The sequence below is a fragment of the Mastigoproctus giganteus genome, chromosome 1, assembly GCF_048544385.1.
Source record: "Mastigoproctus giganteus isolate SK-2022 chromosome 1, ASM4854438v1, whole genome shotgun sequence".
Taxonomy (NCBI): Eukaryota; Metazoa; Arthropoda; class Arachnida; order Uropygi; family Thelyphonidae; genus Mastigoproctus; species Mastigoproctus giganteus.
The window spans coordinates 189,406,731-189,430,124 of NC_143575.1; the positions used below are offsets into that span (position 1 = coordinate 189,406,731).

Genomic DNA, 23,394 nt, shown 5'->3' on the forward strand with positions numbered 1-23,394 from the left:
TTTTTTTTTTTTTTTACATCATTGATGTTTCTTGATGTGTCAAGTTTGAAAACCATGCCATATATTTGCCATCCCTGCCAAACACTAAGATGATTTCTATGAAAGTTTCTACAAAGAGAAAAACTTTCTTGTTAATGTGAAACTCACTATATTCATCTCAAGAGAGTTGGTTACAAAAGCAAGTGTGCACTTGCTTTTGTAACCAAGTAGCAGATAGTCTCCTTACATAAGATCACTCAGACCAGGATGAATCTGACTTCACTTAAAGGATATCAATCTGAGCTGGGAATAAGTTGAAATATGAAGACCATAGTGATAACACTGTTGTTTGTTGGCTTGTTTAAAAGACGGTGAAATTCAACAAATACAATGTATGCACGTGGCATATAATAATAATGCCATATTTATCGAACCTGATTTAAAAATGTAATATCACTGCCGAGTGATATGGTTTTGAAGCTGCTTGGGGTACAAGTGGATATGGTTGTTACTTTATTTAATACTAGCATACCTGTGACTTTTATTTTGCCAAACCAGTTTCAGAGAAGAGATAAATATTAATATTGAGCTTATAAGCTAAGGTGTCAGTAGGATGGGTGATAAAATAACTAAAAATGCAATTTGATAATTGTTGTCAACTGTGGCTACTTCTTGTGGGACTGCTCTATGATTTTTCTCTTGCTCGTGCATGGCTTTTAGCATTATGTTGAAGTCCAAGTTGATTTTGGTCACCAGTTTTGTTAGCCACTCTATTTGCAAATCTTTCTCTATCAAGTTTTTTCTTCTTATTTCAGCCTTTTCATCACTCTGCTGAGCTCTGTATCAGTTCTTTTGTTCTTGAGCCTGGTAGTATAACTCTGAAAAATAATGGAAATCCCCCCCCCCCTTTACTATTAAATAAAACCCATTGCAAAAGGAATCAGCTCAAAAGTTTGTTTAGTCTGAGAGTTGTTCAATGAGCATTCTGGCTATAAGGAAATTCTTATACAGCTAAGAGTGGATATCTCTCTTAAGTGAAATTTATTATGTAAAAAAAAAAAAAAAAATTGGAGATAACACATGTAGGATGCTGTTTAATTATCTGCAAAAAGCAAATAATTTATGAAATTATCAAAGTAAACAACTCTTATATCAGCTAATTTTTATATTTAATAAGTCAAAATAAGATATAAAGATTTTGTTTAATAAATTTTTTCTGGTTGACTGGTTGAGCATTTACATTATATTTTACAATTTTAAATATTAAAAAAAAAATTAGTATTTAAAAATCGCAATTCTGTTTCCTCTCTGTCTCGTTCGTACATACAGACACACTATTATACATAATATAAGAAGTGAGACCAATTACATTACTTCAGGCACTAGTCCAGTTTGTTATTGAAAAGAAGTAATCCATTAAATTTTTTTAGAGTGGTATTTTTTCAGACTGATGGAGAAATTTACAAGCTGTCTTAACAGCACTTCTGTATTCAGTATTTCTTTAGAGTCTTGCGTATCAATGCCATCCTCTGGAAGAGAAACATGCAGTTGAAAAATCATATATATATATTTTTTAATTGAAACAAATGTTGGAGCAAAGGTATATGGAATGAAGAATCATAATATGTAAAGTAAATTTAAACTTAACAGAACTGATAAATGTCATTGAATTAAACATTACAGCAGCGTGATATTAGAGAATGTAGATAAAATTATACAAATCAGAAAAAATGTGAAAAACAGGCTAGTTAATACCAAAAGAAAAGGTATTTGTCCCAAAGCTAAAAACAAAAGAAGCCTAAAATACACTTATAACAAATATTATTAAAAATTATAACTAATTATCATATAAGGGTACATTTGAATGGTATGTTATCAGTGCTAACACCATTTGTCAAAACATCCAAATAATGATCAGCAAAAACTGTTTCTGATATGCCAATAGGGCTGTGTTAGATGTAATTTATCAAAATCCACGACCATACTGGCAGAATAATAGCTAGCCTAACATTATAATACTCAAATTCTCCTCATAGTCTAATAACTCATGGGGCATAAAAATTTAGAATATGATAGTATAACTGTTCAACCCATGAGGCGGGGTCTGTCCTGATATTTCAGTAAGGCAAAGGGCAGTCGATCAATTAAAACAAACTTACAGTACAATATAGAAAACATTAAATAGACACTTCATGTATTTATAATTGAGTTGTGCAGGAGATTGCTATAAGTTGTTAAATTGCAAAAAAAAAAAAAAAAAAAAAAAAAGTAGTAAGATATTATATATTGTCATCCACTTGATAACTACCACTCCAATGAAAAGGTTAATTTCAGATTTAAAACAAAGGAATAAATGTAATTAAAATAACTTATGTACTTTTGGCCATACCATTTCTGGATTTTAGAATTTTGTACGTTTTACTTTTAGCAAAATAATGTAATATCAAACTGATATGTATACTTCAAAGCAAACTCTGCTTTACTTACAAAGTATATGTGGAAGTTAGTTAACCCATGATAAGAGATAAGGATTTTGTTTAATAAATTTTTTATTAATTCTTGAAAAAATGTGCAAGTTTAAAAGTGCTAGATAGTGATTCCCTAGTTCAGTTGTTGCAACAACTGAATACGAGCAAATTTGAAGACTAACAAGCATTTCATGAAAATATATGGAGATGATGCTTGGGGTGGGGGGAGCCAGTTTAAGTTATTATTATTCTGGAGCTTTTGCTGCACCAGCCAAAAAAAAAAAAAAAAAAAAATATTGAAGTTACTGAGAGAGAGAGAAGAAAGTTGTTTTACAAGAGAAAATTTTCATTTGAAGATAAGGAAAGAAGTTGTTGCCCATCAACTTTCTTAATCAGTGTTGCTATGGTGTGGCATAAACTACACCACCATATTGAATATTGCCATTTATACATGAAAAAGTATCAGGGACATCCAGAAAAAGTAAGTATAGTACCAAATAACCCAACACATGATCTATAGCTTTGCTATTCAAATTGGGTTCCATGAGATTATAATTTTTTTTCATAATTATATTACTTAAAAAATTTATTAAAATAGCACTTACACTTGAGGGAAAAAAATTGAACATATTGCAACATAATTTTAAAGAGCTATTTGTTTTCTATATGGGGACCCTTAATTGGCAGCACTCTACTACCCCTTACTGTTACTTTGGCTGTAAAGAAACTGTAGAAATATTGTGCATTGCTTGATTCTAGTTGAGTATTATTGGTTTTCTGATGCATATAGACAATTTTGTGCTGCTTATTGTGACAAAAAATCACAATATTTGTATTTATATACAAATTGACCTGAATTTTGTAAATGGCAGGTATATACAGGGCATCTCAAAAATATTGGTACAAACGTTTAGGGGAGGTAGGTAACATCTAAAGGAATGTGAATCGCATAGGAACTCATAACTGGAAACGTCACGGGAAAGTAGTAGCAGAGGCACAAAAAGCAGAAATGACAAGGCAGTAATTAGTGGCAAACATTTATTTGACATAATATTAATGGAGTACGAGATGGATGCATTTCATGATGTTACAACAGATGCTCGAAGGTTCCACCATGAGACGCGATGCATGCGTGACACCAATGCAGCATGGAATGGCAGACACGGTCGAACATACCTGGAGTTTCTTTGACAGTAGCAGCAGCGCAGACGAGTCTTGCCACAAGATCCATTTCCGTCGCCACAGGCGATTCATACACAATAGATTTGAGGGCCCCCCACAGAAAGAAATCAAGGCTTGATAAATCAGGTGAGTGTGGGGGCCAGGCAACGGGTCCACCACGGCCAATCCATCAACGCTCAAAACGCCTGTTCAAATGATCACGAACACACCTTCCATAATGGGCAGGCACCCAGTCATGTTGAAACCAAATTTTGCGTCTCACATTTGCTGGAACATCGTCAAGTAACCTGATAGAACTAACTTGTTCAAGAAAGATCCGATATTTAGCGGAGTTCATGCAGGATGGTAACAGGTATGGGCCGACTAAGCAGTCACCGACCATACCTGCCCACTCATTTATTGTGAAGCGATGTTGTGCCACATGGGGCGCACACTGTGTGGGTTGTCGTGAGCCCACACATGAGCATTGTGCTGATTGAATAAGCCTTCCCGAGTGAAATAAGCCTCATCCGTGAACAAAACATAGGCTGGAAAATTCAAGTCGTGAACACTTTCTTGGAGAAACCACTGCGCAAAAGCCACACTGGCAGGATGATCTTGGGGGAGCAGTAACTGAACCCTTTGGAGATGAAAGGGGTGTAAGGAATCGCCGTGCCAGACACTCTGTACACTGCAACAAGACACTCCTAAGGCAGAGGCAATGGCATGTGTGCTGTTAGTAGAATTATTCTGGACGGCATTCAATACACTTTCTTCCATGGCTGGATTTTGCGTTGAACGTGGTCTGCCTGCACTACTCCTGTTATCTCTAAATGACCATAATTGCACAAGCACAAACAAACCGTGGTCTGGTACATGTCTGTCTGGAAAGTGTTCTCCATAAATTCGTTGAGCAGCTCGTCCATTGCCCTCTGCTAATCCATACACTAGGTGCATGTCTGCCAGCTCACAGTTTGTATATCGATGCATGCTATTCGTGTGGCAACTACTGCTTGAATGAGTAAACCAGGAATTTTCCCCCTCGCAAACTGATGAACAGCACCGTGTACCAACTTACCGTGACATTTCTGGTTATGGGTTCCTATGCAATTCACATTCCTTTAGATGTTACCTACCTCCCCTAAACGTTTGTAACAATATTTTTGAGACACCCTGTATAACTTTTTAACTCCAAATTTTGACGATCTTTGCAAACAAATGCAAGTATGAGTTTGTTGTCATGAACAACGACCAATTACTAATTTTAGATAGTACTAAAATTTTTAGTTTCCAGTAGGGCATATAATCATTATTTATTGATTTTTTTTATTCTATATTATTATTATATTAAATAAATTTATTGAAGAGTGTTTTTATACTATTGTTTCTAGTCGGCTTTTATGCAGGCTCAGTTGTTGCCATACAGATGTTTTCTACCAACTCTTTCTACTTCTTCTCCTCACCATTATAATAATAATTAATGTTTTAAAGTTCATATTGTGATTCTAAAAATAAAGTCATTTATCTAAAAACACATTGAGTAGGATTCCACAGAAATAATATTTAGAGACAAGGGTTCCGTAGACGTTGAAAGTTTGAAGACCAGTGATCTGTAGTAAGGCCTGTTACACATAACGAACACCTCCTAATACTAGATTTCCCAAGACTCATGCAATGAAGGAAGCAGTGATGTATAAAACAAAGATTCTTGTGTTTGCAACTCAAGAAATCCAACTGATACTGAAATAAATCTTATAACTACTGATGAAACAAAAAATAAAACTACAATCGCTCCTTGACTTACATAGAGGTTACATTCTGCAGAACTTTAACCAAGTTGAATTTGACTGAAGCAAAAAAAAAAAAAAAAAAGTTCAAACATGTAAATAGAATTATTTATTCAATTTTTTTTTTTTTTTTTTTTTATCTCACGTGCAAGAAAAATGACAAGGGTGCTTCAAATCAACGGCTCCAGCTTAAACGCTGCTGCAAAGGTTGGGTGCCGTGGAGATTTAGAAGGGGTTGGCCACTCAACCTTACGAATGAACATCTTAATGTAGTGGTTTTCAACCCTTTTTTAATAATGGAACTCCTAAGTAATGTATTTTATTTTGCGGCACCCTTACTCAATTTTCTGCCTGTTACTAATTCTGTGCGTGTGTGTGTATAAAATATTAAAAAAAATGTTATATGATATTTATTACAATAATATAGTTATAAAAATTACATTTATATACAGTATATAATTTTATTCTTTATACAGAAGTACTAAGTAAACATCAATTATAGATCACCACAAAATTAAAAAGATACTGTATACTTTTTTTATAATGAAATAAACATAAATTAAAAAAATAATAAGTTTAAGTAACTTAAACCCAAATTATGTGGCACCCCTGGAATGTTGTTGCAACACCCAGGTTGAAAACCACTGTATTAATGGAAGACTGGACAGTGGGTTTTTCTTTTCTTCATAGATTTCTTTGAAGCAAGCATATCATTCACCCCTCTGTTAACTTTTAATAATCATTCAATGTCAGGATCCATCTTCTCAAACTTCGCCATTGCCATCTTTCCGGCGATGAAGCGTCGTGGCTCCTCATTTGGCTCGTCATCATTTTCTTCTCTCGTTATTGCTGCTTGCAAGTCAATAAGTTCTTAATTAGATAATTCCTTCTCTTCTTCCTCTAACTCCATGTCATTGGCAGCAACCTCCAACAGAATAAGCTATACAAGCTTATCTGTAACCTCTTCATATGATTCATCTTTTTCAAATTCTTCAAAGCCTTTTACGCACCGTGCACATATTTTCTTCTATACGATTTAAATAACTTTTAGTAATTTCCATCCATGCCTTATTAATGTTTAAGATGGCGTGGTAAATATTGTAAGATTTCCAAAAGTCTCTTAATAACAAATTTTTCTCCCTGTCTACTGCAAAAATGCCCAAGCAAATGTGCATAAATTGTATGCTTTGAAATTCAAAACAACACCCTGATCAATAGGTTGGATGAGTGAAGTTGTGTTTGGCAGTAATAATATAACTCTCACGTCCAAATTGAAATAATCTAGGTGTGGAGGATGTCCAGAAGCATTATCTAATAGAAGCAAAATCTTGAAAGGAATGCAGTTGTCTTTATATTTTCAACCCCAGGAATGAAGCAGCATTCAAACCAATCCACGAAGAGGGATAGTGTTATAGCCCACTCTGGTTCAATCGGATATGCACAGGTAGGGTAGCTTTATTGATGCACTTAAATGCAAGAGGATTTCCAGAATGGTACACAAGCAGTGGTTTCAATCTGTAACCTCCTGCTCTATTAGCCCCAAGCAAGAGCACTGCTTTTGAAGCCTTTAAACCTCACATTATCTTTTCCACTTTAACAATGTATGTGCAATCTGGCATTTTTTTCCAATACAGAGCAATCTCATCAACGTTAAAAATTTCTGCATTGAATAGCCACAATTTTTCCAACACATCACACAATTTCTCTGCAGCTGCAGAATCAGCACTGCCGATTTCCGTGCATACTATAATGTTGTGGAAATCAGCATGATGTTTGAATCTATTAAACCACCTGTTGCTTGCCATGAACTTGGGTTGGGGCTTGCCATCCTTACTATCTTCATAAATAGTTCTTGCTTTTGCTTAACCATTAGACTCAGGGACACTTGCTTCTGAATCTGATTTTCCATCCATATTATTAATCACTTTTCCATCTTCAATATAGCACCTGAATGCTGTTTTCTGATCACTGTTGATCCTTTACCATGTTCTTTTATAAGTGCACTTTCCTTTAAAATAGCATTCAGTATTGAAGAGGCGAATTCATTCCTTCAAACCTAATTCCCGTGTGATATTTCCTCCTGGATGCAAAATACATTTCCATGATTTTTTTAAGTTTGCACCAGCAGACAAAAATTTATGTAAGTTGGGGAATGGCTGTATATTAAAATATAGTAAAATAAATTTTTTCTAATAAGAGAATCCTTGGTACAGACTTTTTTTTTTATAAACCAAACGAGAGGTATTACAACCTATAGTACTTAGTACCGTGCTTGGGTTGAAGGTTGGGAAGACAAAAGAAGATATTGTTCACATTAGACAACCTACTGTAGACTAATTTTCAGGAAATGCGTATGAAGGTTGTTCCAGAAAATGGCAGTTGAATGAATAAAAGAGGAAGAGGAAAAGTGAGTATGAAGTTGGACAGTAAATGAATGTTGGCGGTACGGGTTCAGACTCATTTGAAAGAGAGTGGGAATTATAGAAGCCAATTCAGAAGAACAGTGCCCATGGAAGTATGTGTAGAAAAGACATTCAGCAGAAACAGTACGTCTGAGACAGCGAGTGGAGAAAGACTGTTAGAGATGAGTCATTAATTAACCTAACTGCCCTCTTCTGAATGGAATCTAGAAGCCTGAGAGAGGTTTCGGGAGCACCACCCCAGATGTGGAAACAATAATCCATGGTAGGGCGGATTTGCAATTTGTACAGAGCAGACAGCTGTTTGGAAGAAAAGTAATGCTGAAAGCGAAAACCAAGTTTTTTAGATGCAGAGGAAGCAATATTTGTAATGTGCTTGTGCCAAGAGAGATTAGAAGTCAGGGTAATCCCCAAAAGTGATATATCAACTTGCCTAGAAATCGGAGTGTCAACAAAGATAAGCATAGGAGCAGAAGAATCCTTTTTGTGACATTAGCATTAGTAGAGGCATTTGATGCAAGAAAGCAAGCTTATGCAGCATCAGCCAAAAAAAAAAAAAAAAAAACCCACTTCCCTCTGTTCGTTCAAAATACACGTCCAGCTGAGCCTTAAACTTATTTAGGCTATCAACCTCCACTACAAGGGATGGAAGTCTGTTCCACTAAGCAACCACCCACTGGCTAAAGGCAAATTTCCGCACGTCTATCCTACATCTGTCTTTCCTCAATTTGAATTTATGCCCTCTCAGGTGATTATTCTGAGCTAGAGGAAGAATCCCATCAGCATTGAGCAGGATCATCAACAGTTGACCCATCAATATCAAGTGGACCAATCTGATTCATCCCCTTCCTTCTAGAGTTTACATAAGTAAAGAACTCTTTGCTGTTTTTCTTTGCATCCCTTGCCAAGGATTTCTCGTAATCTGCCTTCGCCTGCCTAACCTCCTTTGTAACTTGGTTGCATATCAACTTGTATCTATAATAGGCTTCTGTGTCATGTATTAATTTGTAAGTATCCCATGCATTTTTCTTCTCTGCCATATGCCTCATTAGTTCATCTGACATCCATTTTGGCCTGAACCTTGAACAATATTTCTTAGTTGGTATGTAAAGCCTAGTAGCTTCCAAGATAAGTTCTTTGCATGCTTCCCATTTTGAATTTGCTGTTGGTAACATCATCAGTTGGTCCCACTGTATAGAATTTAAATACCGTCTCAGTCCATTGTAGTCACCTTTACGGAAGCAATAACCCTTCCCTTTACCCCTAATGGTAGTTACCTCTTTGAGTAAATCACACTTCAGCACACTGTGATCACTGCCACCCAGTGGTTCATTTATCTGCAGATTCTTAATGCATGAAGAATCGGCGCCTCCGTAGCCAGGTGGGAAGGAGCAGCAGTGTGCAGCACGCGCTTCTTGATTAGACCGGGGTGCGAGCCCGTCACCACCAAATACGGAGGATGCGGAAAGGTCAAGGAATGACCACCGCATATCCCGGAGCAATATGGCCTTAGTTGCTAATGCTCCTAAAAAACCAACAAAAACAAAAATGAAGAATCACTGCTGATAATGAAATCAAGAGTATTACTCCCTCTAGTTGCCTCCTGAACATGCTGATGTAGAAAACAATCATCCAATAAATCCACAAAAGCCCTGCTAGTGTGTGAGTGACCAGCCCCCAAATTCCAGTCAATATCTGGGAAATTAAAATCTCCCATTATAAGACTCTCTGATTTACTGGCCCACTCTATTTCCCTGTACAGTTTCTTATTATACTCAAAGTCATTAGGCCTATAGAACACTCCTACTCTCAATTTTGATCTCCCAATGCTTATGTCACACCAAACTGACTCAACACTGCACTGTCCAGCGATGTCGACTGGCTTCACTTCCTTGGTTTTTATGTGTTTCTTAACTAATAGCACAACCCCTCCCCCCTTCCTATCCTTTCTGTAGAGGTTGTACTCCCCAAATTCCAGTTCTGCATCCCTTATATCTGTGTGACACCACGTCTCTGGTATCCCAACAATATCTGCCTTTGATGTTTTGAGCAATACCTCAAATTTATTTACTAAACTCCTAGCATTGGTGTACACACAAGTATACCTGCACCTGTTTCTATTCTTAGCTACCCTAACACAACCCATGTGTTTACTTGTACTGCAATGGCTCCCAGCAGTCTCTGAAATATCAAGCATCTTGTTTTTCAGGCTTCTGCTCATTCTAATAGAAGCAGTGCAAGAATCTCTTTCACCTCTGCCAGCGGCTACTGTCAGTCCATTGGTCTTTGTCTCCCCCCAAGCTAGCAGTTTTCCGACCCACCTAACACTGCCTCGATAGCATCAGCAAATATTCTTGCACCCTTTCTATTTAAGTGTATCCCATCCCTGTAGAAGCAATCTCTCCTGTTAACAAGTACATTCCAGGCTGAAAAAAATTCTACCCCTTGAGCCTTGCACAATCTTTCCAGGGCCGAATTGATCGACAAGGCTCTCATCATATATTCCATCCTATCGTGTCTGGGCAGAATTGCAGACACTTTCAAATTCAACCCTAATTCTCGGCTTTTGTTCAACAGTGACATGTACTTGTTAAGTAATTCTGCCGGTCTCCTACTCTTAATATCATTAGTACCAACGTGTACAACTATATCACCTTTTGTGCCCTTAAAAGATGATATTCGCTCTACAACGTCATCAACCTTTGCCCCTGGCAGACATACCCTGGTCCTGTTCCACCTATCCTTTTTACAAAGCATGTTCCCCGTTTCCCTGACAATAGAGTCGCCAACAACTACTAGTTACTTCTGGACCAGCGCATTCTGCCTTGGGGGGTTGCCTCTGTATCACGTGATGCCCAAGTGCAAGCTCTGGCGTTGATGTGGGCAGCTGAGAGCTTGATGGGCCCCTCAATTTAGTTTCTTCGAGGGCATCCACCCTGTCCTCCAAGCTCTCATATAGGCCCACAAGAATGCTGAGTTGTTGCCTGATATCGATACACTCCTTGCATCGCGCACACACAAAGACATCCCCCATGGCAGTATCATGTCCCGTACCCGATTGCTCTGCAAACATCAAGCAAACAAGTGCATTTTATAAGGCTGTGAGTCAGAGGACAACTGCCCCCCTCAGTTCTGCTCTGAGCCACAGCACTTCCATTAGCTTGAGCCTTTTGCTTTGCTGCTCTGGTCTGAGTCATGATTCTATTAATTTATTATGTTATGTTATTAATTATGTTAAATATAATTAATTATATTACGTTTGTAATCTAAGTCGTTATATGTATTTATTTAAAAGTACAATTTAACTGCTAACGAAGTTCAACTAACGCTATCTAGTACGGTATATAACTATCGTATCACAAAGGCGGGAAAGTTATGAACGGTAAATCTACGGACACTTAAGTAGTAATTAAATTTCAAATCTCGCTGTCTCAATTCAGAATAAACTAACGATCCTTACTAGGTCTATAAGCTACTTACAGAAATAATTCGATGTAAAAAATATTCAATCAGGCGGCTAAATATGGCTAAAGAACTTCTCGTTCAGCGGAGTTGCAAACACGTGGATACCTTTACCGATACTTTTATGCAATTACAAGGCCGAGTAAAGAATAAATACTCCAAATTAATCAGAAAATCACAAAATAAATATTATACTACTAAATTTAAATCAAAAGTTTTAGAAAAACAATAATTTCAAATCAATAAATAAGAAAAATCCACTTAGCGGCTTTGAACACGACCGTCTCCTAGTAGCCTCGTCAGCAGACATGTGAGATAAGAGTGAGTTTTAGAGGGACAGAAATCAACAAAGTTGTCTTTGCCCCACTGGACAATTACCTGGAGATTGGCATTTAAGGAAATTATAGTGGATATTCAAGAAGTTGAAGCTGATTGAGGGTAGGATTTCTCAAACTGGAAAGTGGAATGCAATGTTGCTATCTTTGGTAAAACTACGATAGGATTTCCAGTCAATGGAAGAAAGTCATTAATATACAAGGGGGAAAGAACTGAACCTTAGGGGGCACCAGCATTAGTGTTCTCCACTAATGATGGTGTCTCCCAAGGTTCAGTTCTGTGAAGACAGAGAGCCACCTACCACCACCCTCAGTGAGTGAGCAGAGAGAAAACTGGATAACCAATTACAAAAAAAAAAAAAAAAAAAAAAAAAGCAAACCATAAGATGGAAGCTTGTTTAAAAGACCTTTATGCCAAACACGATCGAAAGCCTTTGAGATGTCAAGAGGAACTGCTTGTGTTAAACTGAACTTTTCAATTGAATTTGTCCATAAATGGGTAAAATAAGACAGTGGATCAACACTGACGGAAGGTTTCTAGATATTTCGAGAGTTTGCGGTTAATTGATTTCTCCATTACTTTAGAAAGAGAAGAAATAATTGCAATGGGACGATAATTGGATAAGAGGAATTTGTCACCCTTTTTAGGAACTGGCTGGATATGAGAAAATTTCCAAGCAGAAGGAAAACACCTTTGGAATAGGAACGCAAAAATAGGCGGCAAAGAAAAGGATAATAGGAGCACAGGTTTTGAGAACAAGGGAGAAATACAATAAGGACCTGGAGCTTTCTGAGCATCAAGTTTCGTCAAAATCCTGCCGACATCTTTGGCGGAAGACCACAGGAGGCATTGAATAGAGCATGGTGGAAGGTGTTTTACCAAGATCATTAATACATGAGGTGGAAGAAAAATGGGATAGTAGTAGGTCAGCTTTAACTTTGGCTGAAGTGACAATAGAACCATCTGATTTTGACAGAGATGGAAGCAGAGATGGACAAAAGTTGTGGCCAATAGCTTTGGCAAGAGACCATAATGCTCGGCTACCATTAAGGCAAGAAGCAAGTTTTCTTCCTACAAGAATAATTTCACTGACACGATCTGAGCAAACATTGACATCAGAAGTTTTGAAACAGTAATCCGACCAAGGAAACGAAGACAATAAATCTCACAGGTCGTCCCATTTTGCATTCTTGTAATCCCAAACAACATGAGGTTGGGAATAGCCAATCACCAAGTTGTGATCTGAGGTGCCTAAAGGACCACTTCACTTCATCTGTGTCAAGAAGAGTTTTTTGTGAGACAAAGATCAAGCGTGTTGGCTGTATGGTTAGGATTGTCTGGTATTCTGGTAGGTAAATCAACATTCTGTGCGAGGTCATTAGTAATTTCAAAAGGCTCAGCATCTCGACGTGACTAGAAAACTGAAGCCAGCTGGAGTTGCGAACATTGAAATCAGTATGGAAAATTACCTCACTGTTAGGAAAGTTGTACCAGAGAATGTCAAGTTGCAATGAGAGGAAATCAAAGAGCTCCAAGTGATTAATGAAATTGGAAGAACAGTAGAGACAAAACAGAATGAATTTGTCAGATTGAAAAGAGGAGATTCCAAATTACCAAGTCTCTGATAGGGAATATCGGAACGGAGATATGCACAAGTACCACCTTAGAGGCAAAAAGGAATTGTACAGCGAATAATTTGGGCAACTGAGATGAGCAGTAGTTGAATCAACTGATAACTGAGATTCTATCAGAAAAAGTACACGGGGTTTGGCAGACTGCAAGTGGAAATGGACATCGTTGAGATTAGAATTGAGACCACGTATATTTGTGAAATGAACTAAGAAGTGTTTTGGAGGTTTAGATCTTTTTGCAGATAAGTTTACTCTATTAGTTTTACAATTCATGGTGTATTCAATAGTAAGAAAAAGTAGGGGGCATGCTGTATGAAGTAATGAAATTTTTGGATATGGCGTAAGAATATACCCAGTAAGAATATTCCTTCCGCATACACGCTACTCGGACTCCCTCTAGTCACTATCTGGCAGAGTAGAGATAGCAAGATTATACACTAGCTGATCTAGAAACCCTAGAGAGTTACCAATAGGTTGAGTCTGGTGTACTAACTAGCAGCCAGCCTGCAGACACCATTTTGGTTGGCAAGATTGTATCTTGCCAACCAAATGGTCCAGCAAAGAATGGTCCACTATTCTTTGCTAGACCATTCACTTCAATAGATATGGACTAACAACCAGAAAATTATTTTGTGCTGCATTTAATTTAATTAAGCAAGAAGAGTTGAAGGACAGTTCGTTTCATGATTTAAATTTATCTAAACAGCAAGAAAAACTGCTTAGTTTCTAGGTTATAATACTGAAGTTATTACTAAAGCAAAAACAAAAATTATGGAAGACTACACATTAATGTGAAGATACTGGTGGTCTTTTACTTGGCATTTAACTCAATCCTAATGTACGGCATATTTATTATTGCCTCAAAATTAAGCTTAAAAAAGCACTTTTGCCACTGTACAATGGAAATACATTCCGATCAGTTCCTCTGCTTGGCTTGAAAGAAACATGAATCTCCATGATCCCGAGTGCAATCAAGTATCATGACTTTGCTTGAAATGTCTGTGGCAATCTTAAAGTAATCAGATTACTCACTGGTCTACAGGGAGGTTTTACAAAATACTGTTATTTTCTATGTTTGTAGAGCAGTTGTGCAATAGAAAAACATTACATTATGTAGCAGTGTGAAAAGAGAGTAATTTGTATTAAGAAAAAAACTAATATAAAATATGCTCCACTGGTGGAACCAAAAAAGATTTGTCCATGTCTTGGATTAAGGAAGAATCTTGTTAAGGCCTGGCTAAAGAAGGAAGTAGATTCTGCTATTTGAGCAATTGTTTTCTGACTTAAGGAATGGAAAATGAAAGAAGAGACTTTCAGTAGGCCTCAAAGACAATGTATTTGAAACAAAGCTACAAGATACTGAACTAGCAGCTTACAATCATTTAAAGCAGTTGGGTACAGATTTCTTGGGAGAAGGAAGGAAGGAAGGAAGATAATTATTAATCTCTGGTGTCAATTTACTGTTAATGTTATAAAGATGTGGGCTAAAGAAGGTCTTTGAAAAGGCATTTTCTTCCTTTCCATCACAGTCCTCAAAATTTGGGAGATGTAAGTGATGAACAAGGAATGCTTTCATCAGGACATATCCAGGATGGAAAAGTGGTACCAAGGTCAACGGGATACTGTGAGAATGGAAGATTAATGCTAGTTTCATAAGATGGAAAGCAAAATGGACTATATGAGAAACTGAGTGGTAAACAATGTATTAATACATTATATGTCTGATTAAAGTATTTTAAAATGAAGCCTTATTTTCAAGACTGGTGTATGTATCTGTAATTAGTTGTAATTAAGTTAATAAAATCCCAGTATATCTTTCAATGGAGAAGTGATGGAGAAAAATTTTGGTATTTTTGGAATCAGCACACCAATTTCCTTCAGAATCTACAACTTCTGCTCTGAAGGTACACAAAAAAAAAAAAAAAAAAACAGTATCAAGTATGATTTCCTGTGGCAGTAAGTATTAGCGCAAGGAAACCACTGTCTTTTGTTGCATCAGCAAATAAGAAAATACAAATTATGTGCTGGGTGTGCTTCCCTCCTATGATAGGTAGGAGGGAAGCACACCCAATTGATCTCTGAATTTATTCAAACTGTTAACTTCAACTATAGTCCTACCATCACAAGAATGAACTGAAGATCACTGCCATACACAGTCTATTTAAGAAGTAGATGGGTTTAGTGAAGTAGAAAAAAGGAGGGTGAAATGGGAACAGAATCTATTCTATACATTTGTTATGCTTTTATATAATTACCTTTGTTTAAAATTATAAATAATCTAAAATCAAAGCACCATAATCATCCCTGTACTACTAAAGTAGACAGTCTGGCTGTGACCTTGAGTTCATTCTTACGACACTATGACTATACCTGCAGAGGCAACTGGTTCCAGTAATAAACAACTTATTGGCTAAAAGAAAACTTCCTACTATCTAGTCTAAACCTCTTCCCGTGTAATTTGAACTTATAACCCCTAGTTCTGGAATTCTTTATTACAGTGAAAATTCTACATTTATTCATTTTAATAACCCATCTCAACTGCGGACCTCAATCAGGTCCGCAGTTGCCCACATAATCAGCCTTTCATCAAACAGTTTCCTTTTGCCGACCTCGCCATGCAAGTTGCTTGTCTTTAGATTCTTTCAAGAAGCTCATTGTCTTTTTTCAGATGAGATCTCCATACTCAGACAGTATTCCAAATGTGGTCTTACAACTGCCTTATACAGTGGGATTATAACCTACCCATCTCTACAGGATATTGTTTGATAAATCATAGATAAGGACACATGGGCTTTCCTTGTGAAATTGAAAAAATGGAAAGGGAGTCGGACTTAACTGTAAGCCAAAGTTGGAAAAATTATAACACTGCAGATTGCCTGATCAACATCAAGACATCAGTTGAGATAAGTGCAGCTACAATTAACATGTGTTGGTGAAAATTGTGGCCAGAAGTGGTTGTTGCTAAAACAATCCCTAATGTTAATGAACTGGTTGCCGATATTGTAGAAATCACACAGGGAATAGAAGGCGGCGGCTTTGAAAACTTCGATGCAACAGACATTCAGGAACTTATTGAGATTCATGCAGATGAACTTACAATAGAAGAGTTGGATGAATTAGTAACAAGGTCAAATGAAAATCAAAGTGATCCTGAGGAGGAAGATCTCGACGTTGTTAGACCAGAGTTAAACAGTATATCATTAAAGGAAATTTTTAGCTTCTCCATACAACTTTCAGAAAAGGTAGTGGAAACGGATCCTAATTTGGAAAGAAATTCAAAAGGAGCTCAATAAAAAAATGAAGAAACAAACTTCGAATTAAGAGTTATTTTTCGCCCAGCAACCCACGTTCTTGATATGTTTTTGAAAGGCTTGTTTAAAATGTCTAATAAATATTAGATTTAATAAACTGTTTCTTATTTTCATTTCGATGTATTGTGCTTGTATTTCATTATGTACTGTCTACGTTTGTCTATATACTTTGGAATGGAACCCTTTTATTACTATGAGTGCCATAACTCAGTATTCGTGGCATTTCTCAGGAACGTAACCCCTGCGAATGGGGGGGGGGGGTTACTGTAGTTCATTTAAGTCTGATTCCTCTACAAGGATAAGTTGGAGTTAATGGTTCATGTGCTTGTGATCTGAAAGCTGACTGGTAGGCTATTTGCTATCATGGGCACTATGATTACGTGCTTTACTGTGAGTTAGGAATGACACTGAGGGCATTGTGTCTTTCATTAGGAGATAAGAGTGCATTAAATGTGTGGCCGATATGAAGCTGGGAGGTAACCTCTTCATTCCTGTTTGAACAAAAACTTGATTTCAGCATTTTGGTTGCTGTTTGATTTGATATAATTTGTTGCTTGTTTGAGACTGCCAGGTTTGTGTCCATAAGTTTCCAGAGGCTTTTTAAATGACGTGGGTCAAATCACTGTATGGGAGTTTATGCATGATAGAATTCTGATAGTCTCACAACTTTCTTCCTCTATTTCTAATTCAACCCCACCAAGTGTATAAGTTATTTTGGGATTGCTATTCCCTAAATTGAAGACCTTGCATTAAAACGAACTGCAATTTTTGTACATTAACATAAATATGCTTCCATTCAATTGTGGTTAATAATTTGAGCAATGTAAAAGGAAAGGAACATGAAATGAACAACTGAGTGATATCGATATATTGATTGAACCATAACCATACATAACTGTATTTTGCTTAGTGTCACTTACACTGTCTAGAGAATCTGTAAAAGCAGTATACTTGGTTTACAGTTTTATATGTTCTTTGCTGCTTATGTTGAAGTTACTTTATCTAATTTAGTAATTTCCACAAGAAAAGGCAAAATTTTTTTTGAAGATTATGCTTGCTGAATTTTGAATTTTAATTCTTTAGTTTTTGAAAAACAAAACACCTTCCTTAGTGTACTTTTACTGATAATGTTTTGTGTCAAAAGTGTTTTCCTATAAAATTTTACCCTAAAAGGTTGTATTACGGATTCACAGCCTGGGACATCAGGACTGAAAAGGAACAGGGATGGAAAATATGTTGAAGCTGATGGGATTGAATCACTTTATAAAACATCATCTAATGGATAAATAGAATTCTATTCAAGTGATGCAGATTCTGAATCTCATTCAAATGCATCTATTGATGTTGGAATGCTACAAACAATAGATGCTGGCATTACTTGGAGTGATGATTCTTTGCAGAAGAAATCCATTTACTAAAAAGCACTGCCTACTTGTTCCAACACCCCAAGGCAAGCATAAAAGACACTTGCAAATATAAGTGGCAATAAACACATTAAAACATAGCTGCACTTTTCTCACATCTTTGAAGCCTATCCAAGTCATCTAGGAGTGCTGCTTTACAATGATCATTACTTGTTCTACTAGTCTCCACATCATCTGCAAATTTTGACATCATGATTTACTCCTTTGTCGATGTCATTTTTGAAAATCAGATAGTGGCCACCAAACTGATCAATGGGGAACCCCCCTGCCCATGTTAGACCAATGTGAAGAGTGCCAACTCGCCAAATCATTCTGTTTCGTGCCCTGCAGCCACCCTGTAATCCAACTTAGAATCTTACCTGCATTGCAGCCTCAGTAACCTCTCATGTGCCTTTGCTGAATATCAACCCCCCCCCCCCTACCAATCCCCAAACAGAACCTTGGCTCACCACTAAGGGTTTTTGTGCCCTTTATGCTGTCACAGACATTCTCTCTCTCAGGTAGGCCAAGCTGGGCTTGCTACCTGGAAGTCTAAAACACTGATGGAACTTATATTTAGGTGACACTCCGGTCAGTCTGTGACAGCCAAATCCTCTGCTTGCAACTTTGATGGTGGGACTGTTAGTTATGGGGGTTTGATGGCACAAACTACTTTGGCTATAATGCAGGACTGTTAGTAACACTAAGTACAGCTAGCTCTCATTTTGCACTGGTCTGATTTGCAATAGCACCAATCACAACACCATATTTATTATTTTTTTTTTGCAATTTTTTTTTTATGAATTGAAAGTTTAAAATTGTCAGACAAACGGCATCATACTGTGCTATGTATCATGCACTGTTCACGTGATTTAGATCTGAGCCAATTAGCAATTATATCAGGGATGAGAAAGATTCCAGCCCTGAAAGTAGCCACTCGTGGATGTGGGTGATAAAGGTTCATGCGGTGAAGCATTCAGTTGGTTGTTGCTTACGCTAACATTTTTTATTAATTGTGCTATTAATAAATAAAATAATAGTGATAGCCGTGTGCAGTTTTTGCCAATCGTGTTATAAAGTTTTTAATTTAATAGAATAAAGAGACACCATGTCTGGTAAAAGTGGCTCATTGAATCCTAGAGCAATATTCGGAGGATGGAGTCTGGTGACAGCCGCCCTAATGTGTATAGGAATATGCCTCCATCGACTATTACTACAACTATGAAGAATGCTAATAAAATAAAACAATCAATGCAAAGTGGCAGGTAAAATTTTTGGTACCCGGAACCTACTGACTGACTGACTCCATTATATAAAGGTCTCCACATTTGTGCATGACATAGCAAATTGACAGCTATGTCATGTTTTCTATCATGTGCAATATTAATACTACATCAAATTTAAAAAAAATAATAATAAAAGAAATTAGTTTAGCTTCTGATTACATGAAAAATAAACTAATATACATATTTACAAAACTTTTGCAAATAATGCTTCTTTGTATCTTCCCTTTTTTTATTTGAGGTAAAAAGCAACTAACCTCACTCTGCATAAGAACAAAAATCAACTTCAAATGAAAGGAATTGGAATATAGTTTCTCCAAGTATCTTGAAGAAATATTTATATACAGAGTTGAAAAGTATATACAAATCAAATGGTCTATCCATTTGCTGAACGTCCCAAAGGAAAGTAATACTTTATCTAGTTTTGGTTCTATTAAATTATCCTTTTAACAACTAAGTTTTAAGGGTTATAAAATATAACAAAGACTTCAAATTAGGTTGAAAATTCTTCATTTTTAAAAAAGGACATCAATAAATGCAGTTAATCTATCGATTTATACTTGTTACCAGGGGTATTACCTATAAACTTAATTATACTGATCACAACTTGAGTACTTATTGAGTCCAATGGGAAAACAATAACAGAAATGCACACTGAAAAACAAACATGAGTGAAATCTGTAAAATCTTCTCAAAAAATAGTAGCTATATACAATTAAGTTTACCTGCTTATGTGCTTCTGTTGTACTAGATTTTTTATATGGTCTGAGCTCTTCTGATCCAAATCCAGGTATCCACATATTCCAATTTTTCTCTGAAAGTGTAAAGGAAATTTTTATTTTAATAAAAAAAGCAGTACCTGTGAGAGGTATGAAGTCTAATAAGACAAAAATTATAACTATTACAAACTAGAGACTAAGTATTTCTTGGAATATAATGCATTATGTGAAGTATTTAAGACATTAATCACAACTGTTGGCTTTTTTTTCATTTTTTTTAAAAGTACAAACTGTGTGCAACACAATGTCTATGGCACAGTTTGCCTTCTGTGAACAGAAAGGTGAACTGTGACAACAGCATGCCTCTACTGTAGCAAAGAGTAGATGGGTTGGCAAACCCAGTTAAATTTTTTTTTGGATAAGTTGAGGTAAAAATTGGAGGTAGGAATCTTTTTAATTGACATTATGGTGATTAATATATTAACAACTGTATTGGAGTACAGGTAACCCTTGTATAACACGGTAGGTTCCTACAAAATGTCGTGTTGTACGAAACAGTGTTATACCAGACTCAGAAAAAGTACAAAAGGGGGAATTGCATTCCAAAAGCTAACTAAAATACACCATTCTAGATTTAGTGTATCTTCTGCTCTCTTTAAAAAAAATTAGTGATCTGAGCTTGTTTGCTTTTGCTCGATAAATTTTTGTGAATTTCATCATATGGAACTAAGCATTTTTGAAGCTCCTTTTTGAACTCTGGGCTCCTTTCATTCAAGAATCTGCATTCAAAAAATAAGATTCTAATTGCTCAGCCAACTTTATGTAAGCCTTCCCGTATGCTTTTTAGTGTAAAATTTGGAAGTTTAGAATTTTCATCTGCCTCTGAATCAATTTGGTTTTACCTCCGATGCCATTTCCACCAAATCCGCTTCGCCAGCCTCTTTTCTACCCGTAATTCTTGAACGTCTTCAGTAATCATATCTCTTTTTATTTTTTTAGGAGCATCGGCAACCAAGGCCATGTTACTCTATTTTTGTCTATAAATTGCATGTGTTCTGTAGTCAATTTTCTGTTTAACTGGACAAAAAAACCCTAGTTCCCGGGAGAAAAAACCATGCTACCCTCGCCCAACTAATTCAGCCACACTGAAAAAGACCCACAAAAATTCAATTCTATCGACTGTCCTACCCATGAGGGTGTCAGTAGTCATATCATCAAAACTTTTCCCCCCTACTGATGTAGCAAGTTCTTCTATTGTACTGATTCCGTTTTCTGCCGGTTCAACCATATTTCCTGAATGAACTGACTCTGGAGATACATTTTTCCACATGCATTTAATGTTGACAGTTTTACTTCTTTTAGCGATAAAGCTACGATTCTGATACAGTCCACAATTGAGAAATGTTTCCATGCCTCTATTACTTCAATAGATTCGGAATCAATTTTTTCCAAAATCAATTGTAATGATTTTCTGATGTAATAAGTTTTAAGGTTGGATATAATGCCTTGATCTAATGGCTGAATGAAAGAAGTTGTATTAACCTAGTACAACTGTGGTGGTAGGAACATAACTTCGATGTTTGGATGACTTAAATCTTTTTGATGGCCTGGTGTGCTATCCAAAACTTGGAATTCTAGATTTTTCCACAAATTCAACAAGCAAGAGTTCAAGAGCACAGATCATAACACAGGAATTTCCCAATAAAATACAAATAAAATACAAAGATTTCTCTCTCTCTTTTTTTTTTGACTATCAAGTCAACAGCGGGACTAAAAAAAAGAGTGAAAATGTTGAAAAATTACATACAACATAATAGCAGGGTTTCCCCACGCACAGAAGCTAAAAAATACTGTTATGCGCGTTTTACCGAAATTTTAAACGCGGTAGAGCAAAAGAGTGTTATATAAGTAGTGTTGTGCGAGGATTGCTACAATTTATCAATTGTGTTAGTGAAACCATGTTGTAGAAGTACAGTGTTATACGGGGGTTGCCTGTACAGCAAAAGAGCAGTGCAGTACCCAAGAGATAAAGGTTTAATTTAGGAAAAGAACAGGATAATTACAGACTATTGTTACCTAACTAGATTTGAAAATAGAAGATAAATGTTTTGTTTATTTAATCCCTTTGATCTCAAATGCACTACTCCATTTTTAAAGAAGTCGCCCTTCTCAAAAATGATTCTTCTTTAGCCTCAATTTGCTGTGAAACAGTAGCTTTAAAGTTCGTCATCGGAAAAACAGTGCTCATGGCCCTTCTTAATCTTCTAAACATATAATCACTGGAAGCTAGATCTTGTTTGTAAGTGGGTGAGATAAAGTAAGATTGAGTTCACACACCTTAAAAGATGAAACTTCAAACAGAACCACTGTGCTAAATTTGTATAGTCACTTCCCTGCTATGCATATGGATTTCTTGTGAAAATGAAAATTGGGAGCTATTAATTCGATATGTATACACTCAACAAATATGCTGACCATACCATTTGAAAATAAATAAAAATTTATTTCACAGACACTATGATTTTCTGGTGCATACAGAAATAAGTAAATAAATTAAATAAAATAACCAAAAACACCAAGAATTAATCCAATTTATTTTGTCAGTTTTGTTTCATAAATTAGGACAGTTAAAACATTTGGCTAAAAATATGGTACTGCTAATTTAAATCAAGTTATAAAATCATATTGATGAGAGTATATGAGTGAGGGAGAGACTGCTAATCAAGACTATGAATTATCTAAAGCTGAAATTAAGTTACAATAGTTATTTAAGAAGTAAATTATAACTTTTTTTTAAGAAGTTATAATTACAAAAGTGTTGGTCAAGTTCCAAAATACCCCCCCCCCCCAGTAAACTACCCTTTCAAGTTCAGAATATATAACAGAAAAAAAGTCACTAATATTCAAAACTTAACTTTTTACTGTGACCAAAGGCTCCTGACATCACGTACTGAATGTACATCCAATACCAATTTAAATTACAGCATAGTCAGCCTGTAATGCAGAAAATATGTCCTCTCCTTTAGTTGAGCCATACAAAGAACAAACCTTTGCAGCTGGTGGTCTAACAATGTTATTATTCATCATGTAACATATTTCAACAAACTGAATTCATGCCAAACTGGCAGCATTAATTGTGGCAGGACATGTTAAACATTCATAAGTCCAAGGTACCACTGCATAACTTTGATTTAAAATAAATGATTAGGTGGTGTAAACAAAGCAACAACTGGTTTTGCACAGACAATGCATGCAAGGCAAATGATGGTTTGTATAGGAGCTGAAGTCACCTACAAATTGCCAACACATACAACCCTGTTTATCCAATGGGTAACCTCTTTAAATTGTAATGAGGTTTGTCAAAAGAAAAAATAATACTAATATAAAATTCAGAAAATATAATAAAAGAGGATGCTGAAATTGTTATAAGTACA

The 23,394-nt window shown here is 36.2% G+C and overlaps 1 protein-coding gene across 1 annotated transcript in view; it reads right to left on the reverse strand.

Annotated features, from left to right (window-relative positions):
• Nucleotides 1-1,251: 1,251 nt before the first annotated feature.
• LOC150091384 (transcription initiation factor TFIID subunit 12-like) overlaps nucleotides 1,252-23,394 on the reverse strand; it is an 85,941-nt gene continuing 63,798 nt past the window's right edge. The window contains exons 6-7 of the mRNA XM_090383611.1: nucleotides 19,967-20,055; nucleotides 1,252-1,508 (exon numbers count right to left, since the gene is read on the reverse strand). Of these exons, the coding sequence (XP_090239737.1) occupies nucleotides 1,470-1,508; nucleotides 19,967-20,055 (128 nt within the window). The 3' untranslated portion in view covers nucleotides 1,252-1,469. The remainder of the gene's footprint in view (nucleotides 1,509-19,966; nucleotides 20,056-23,394) is intronic.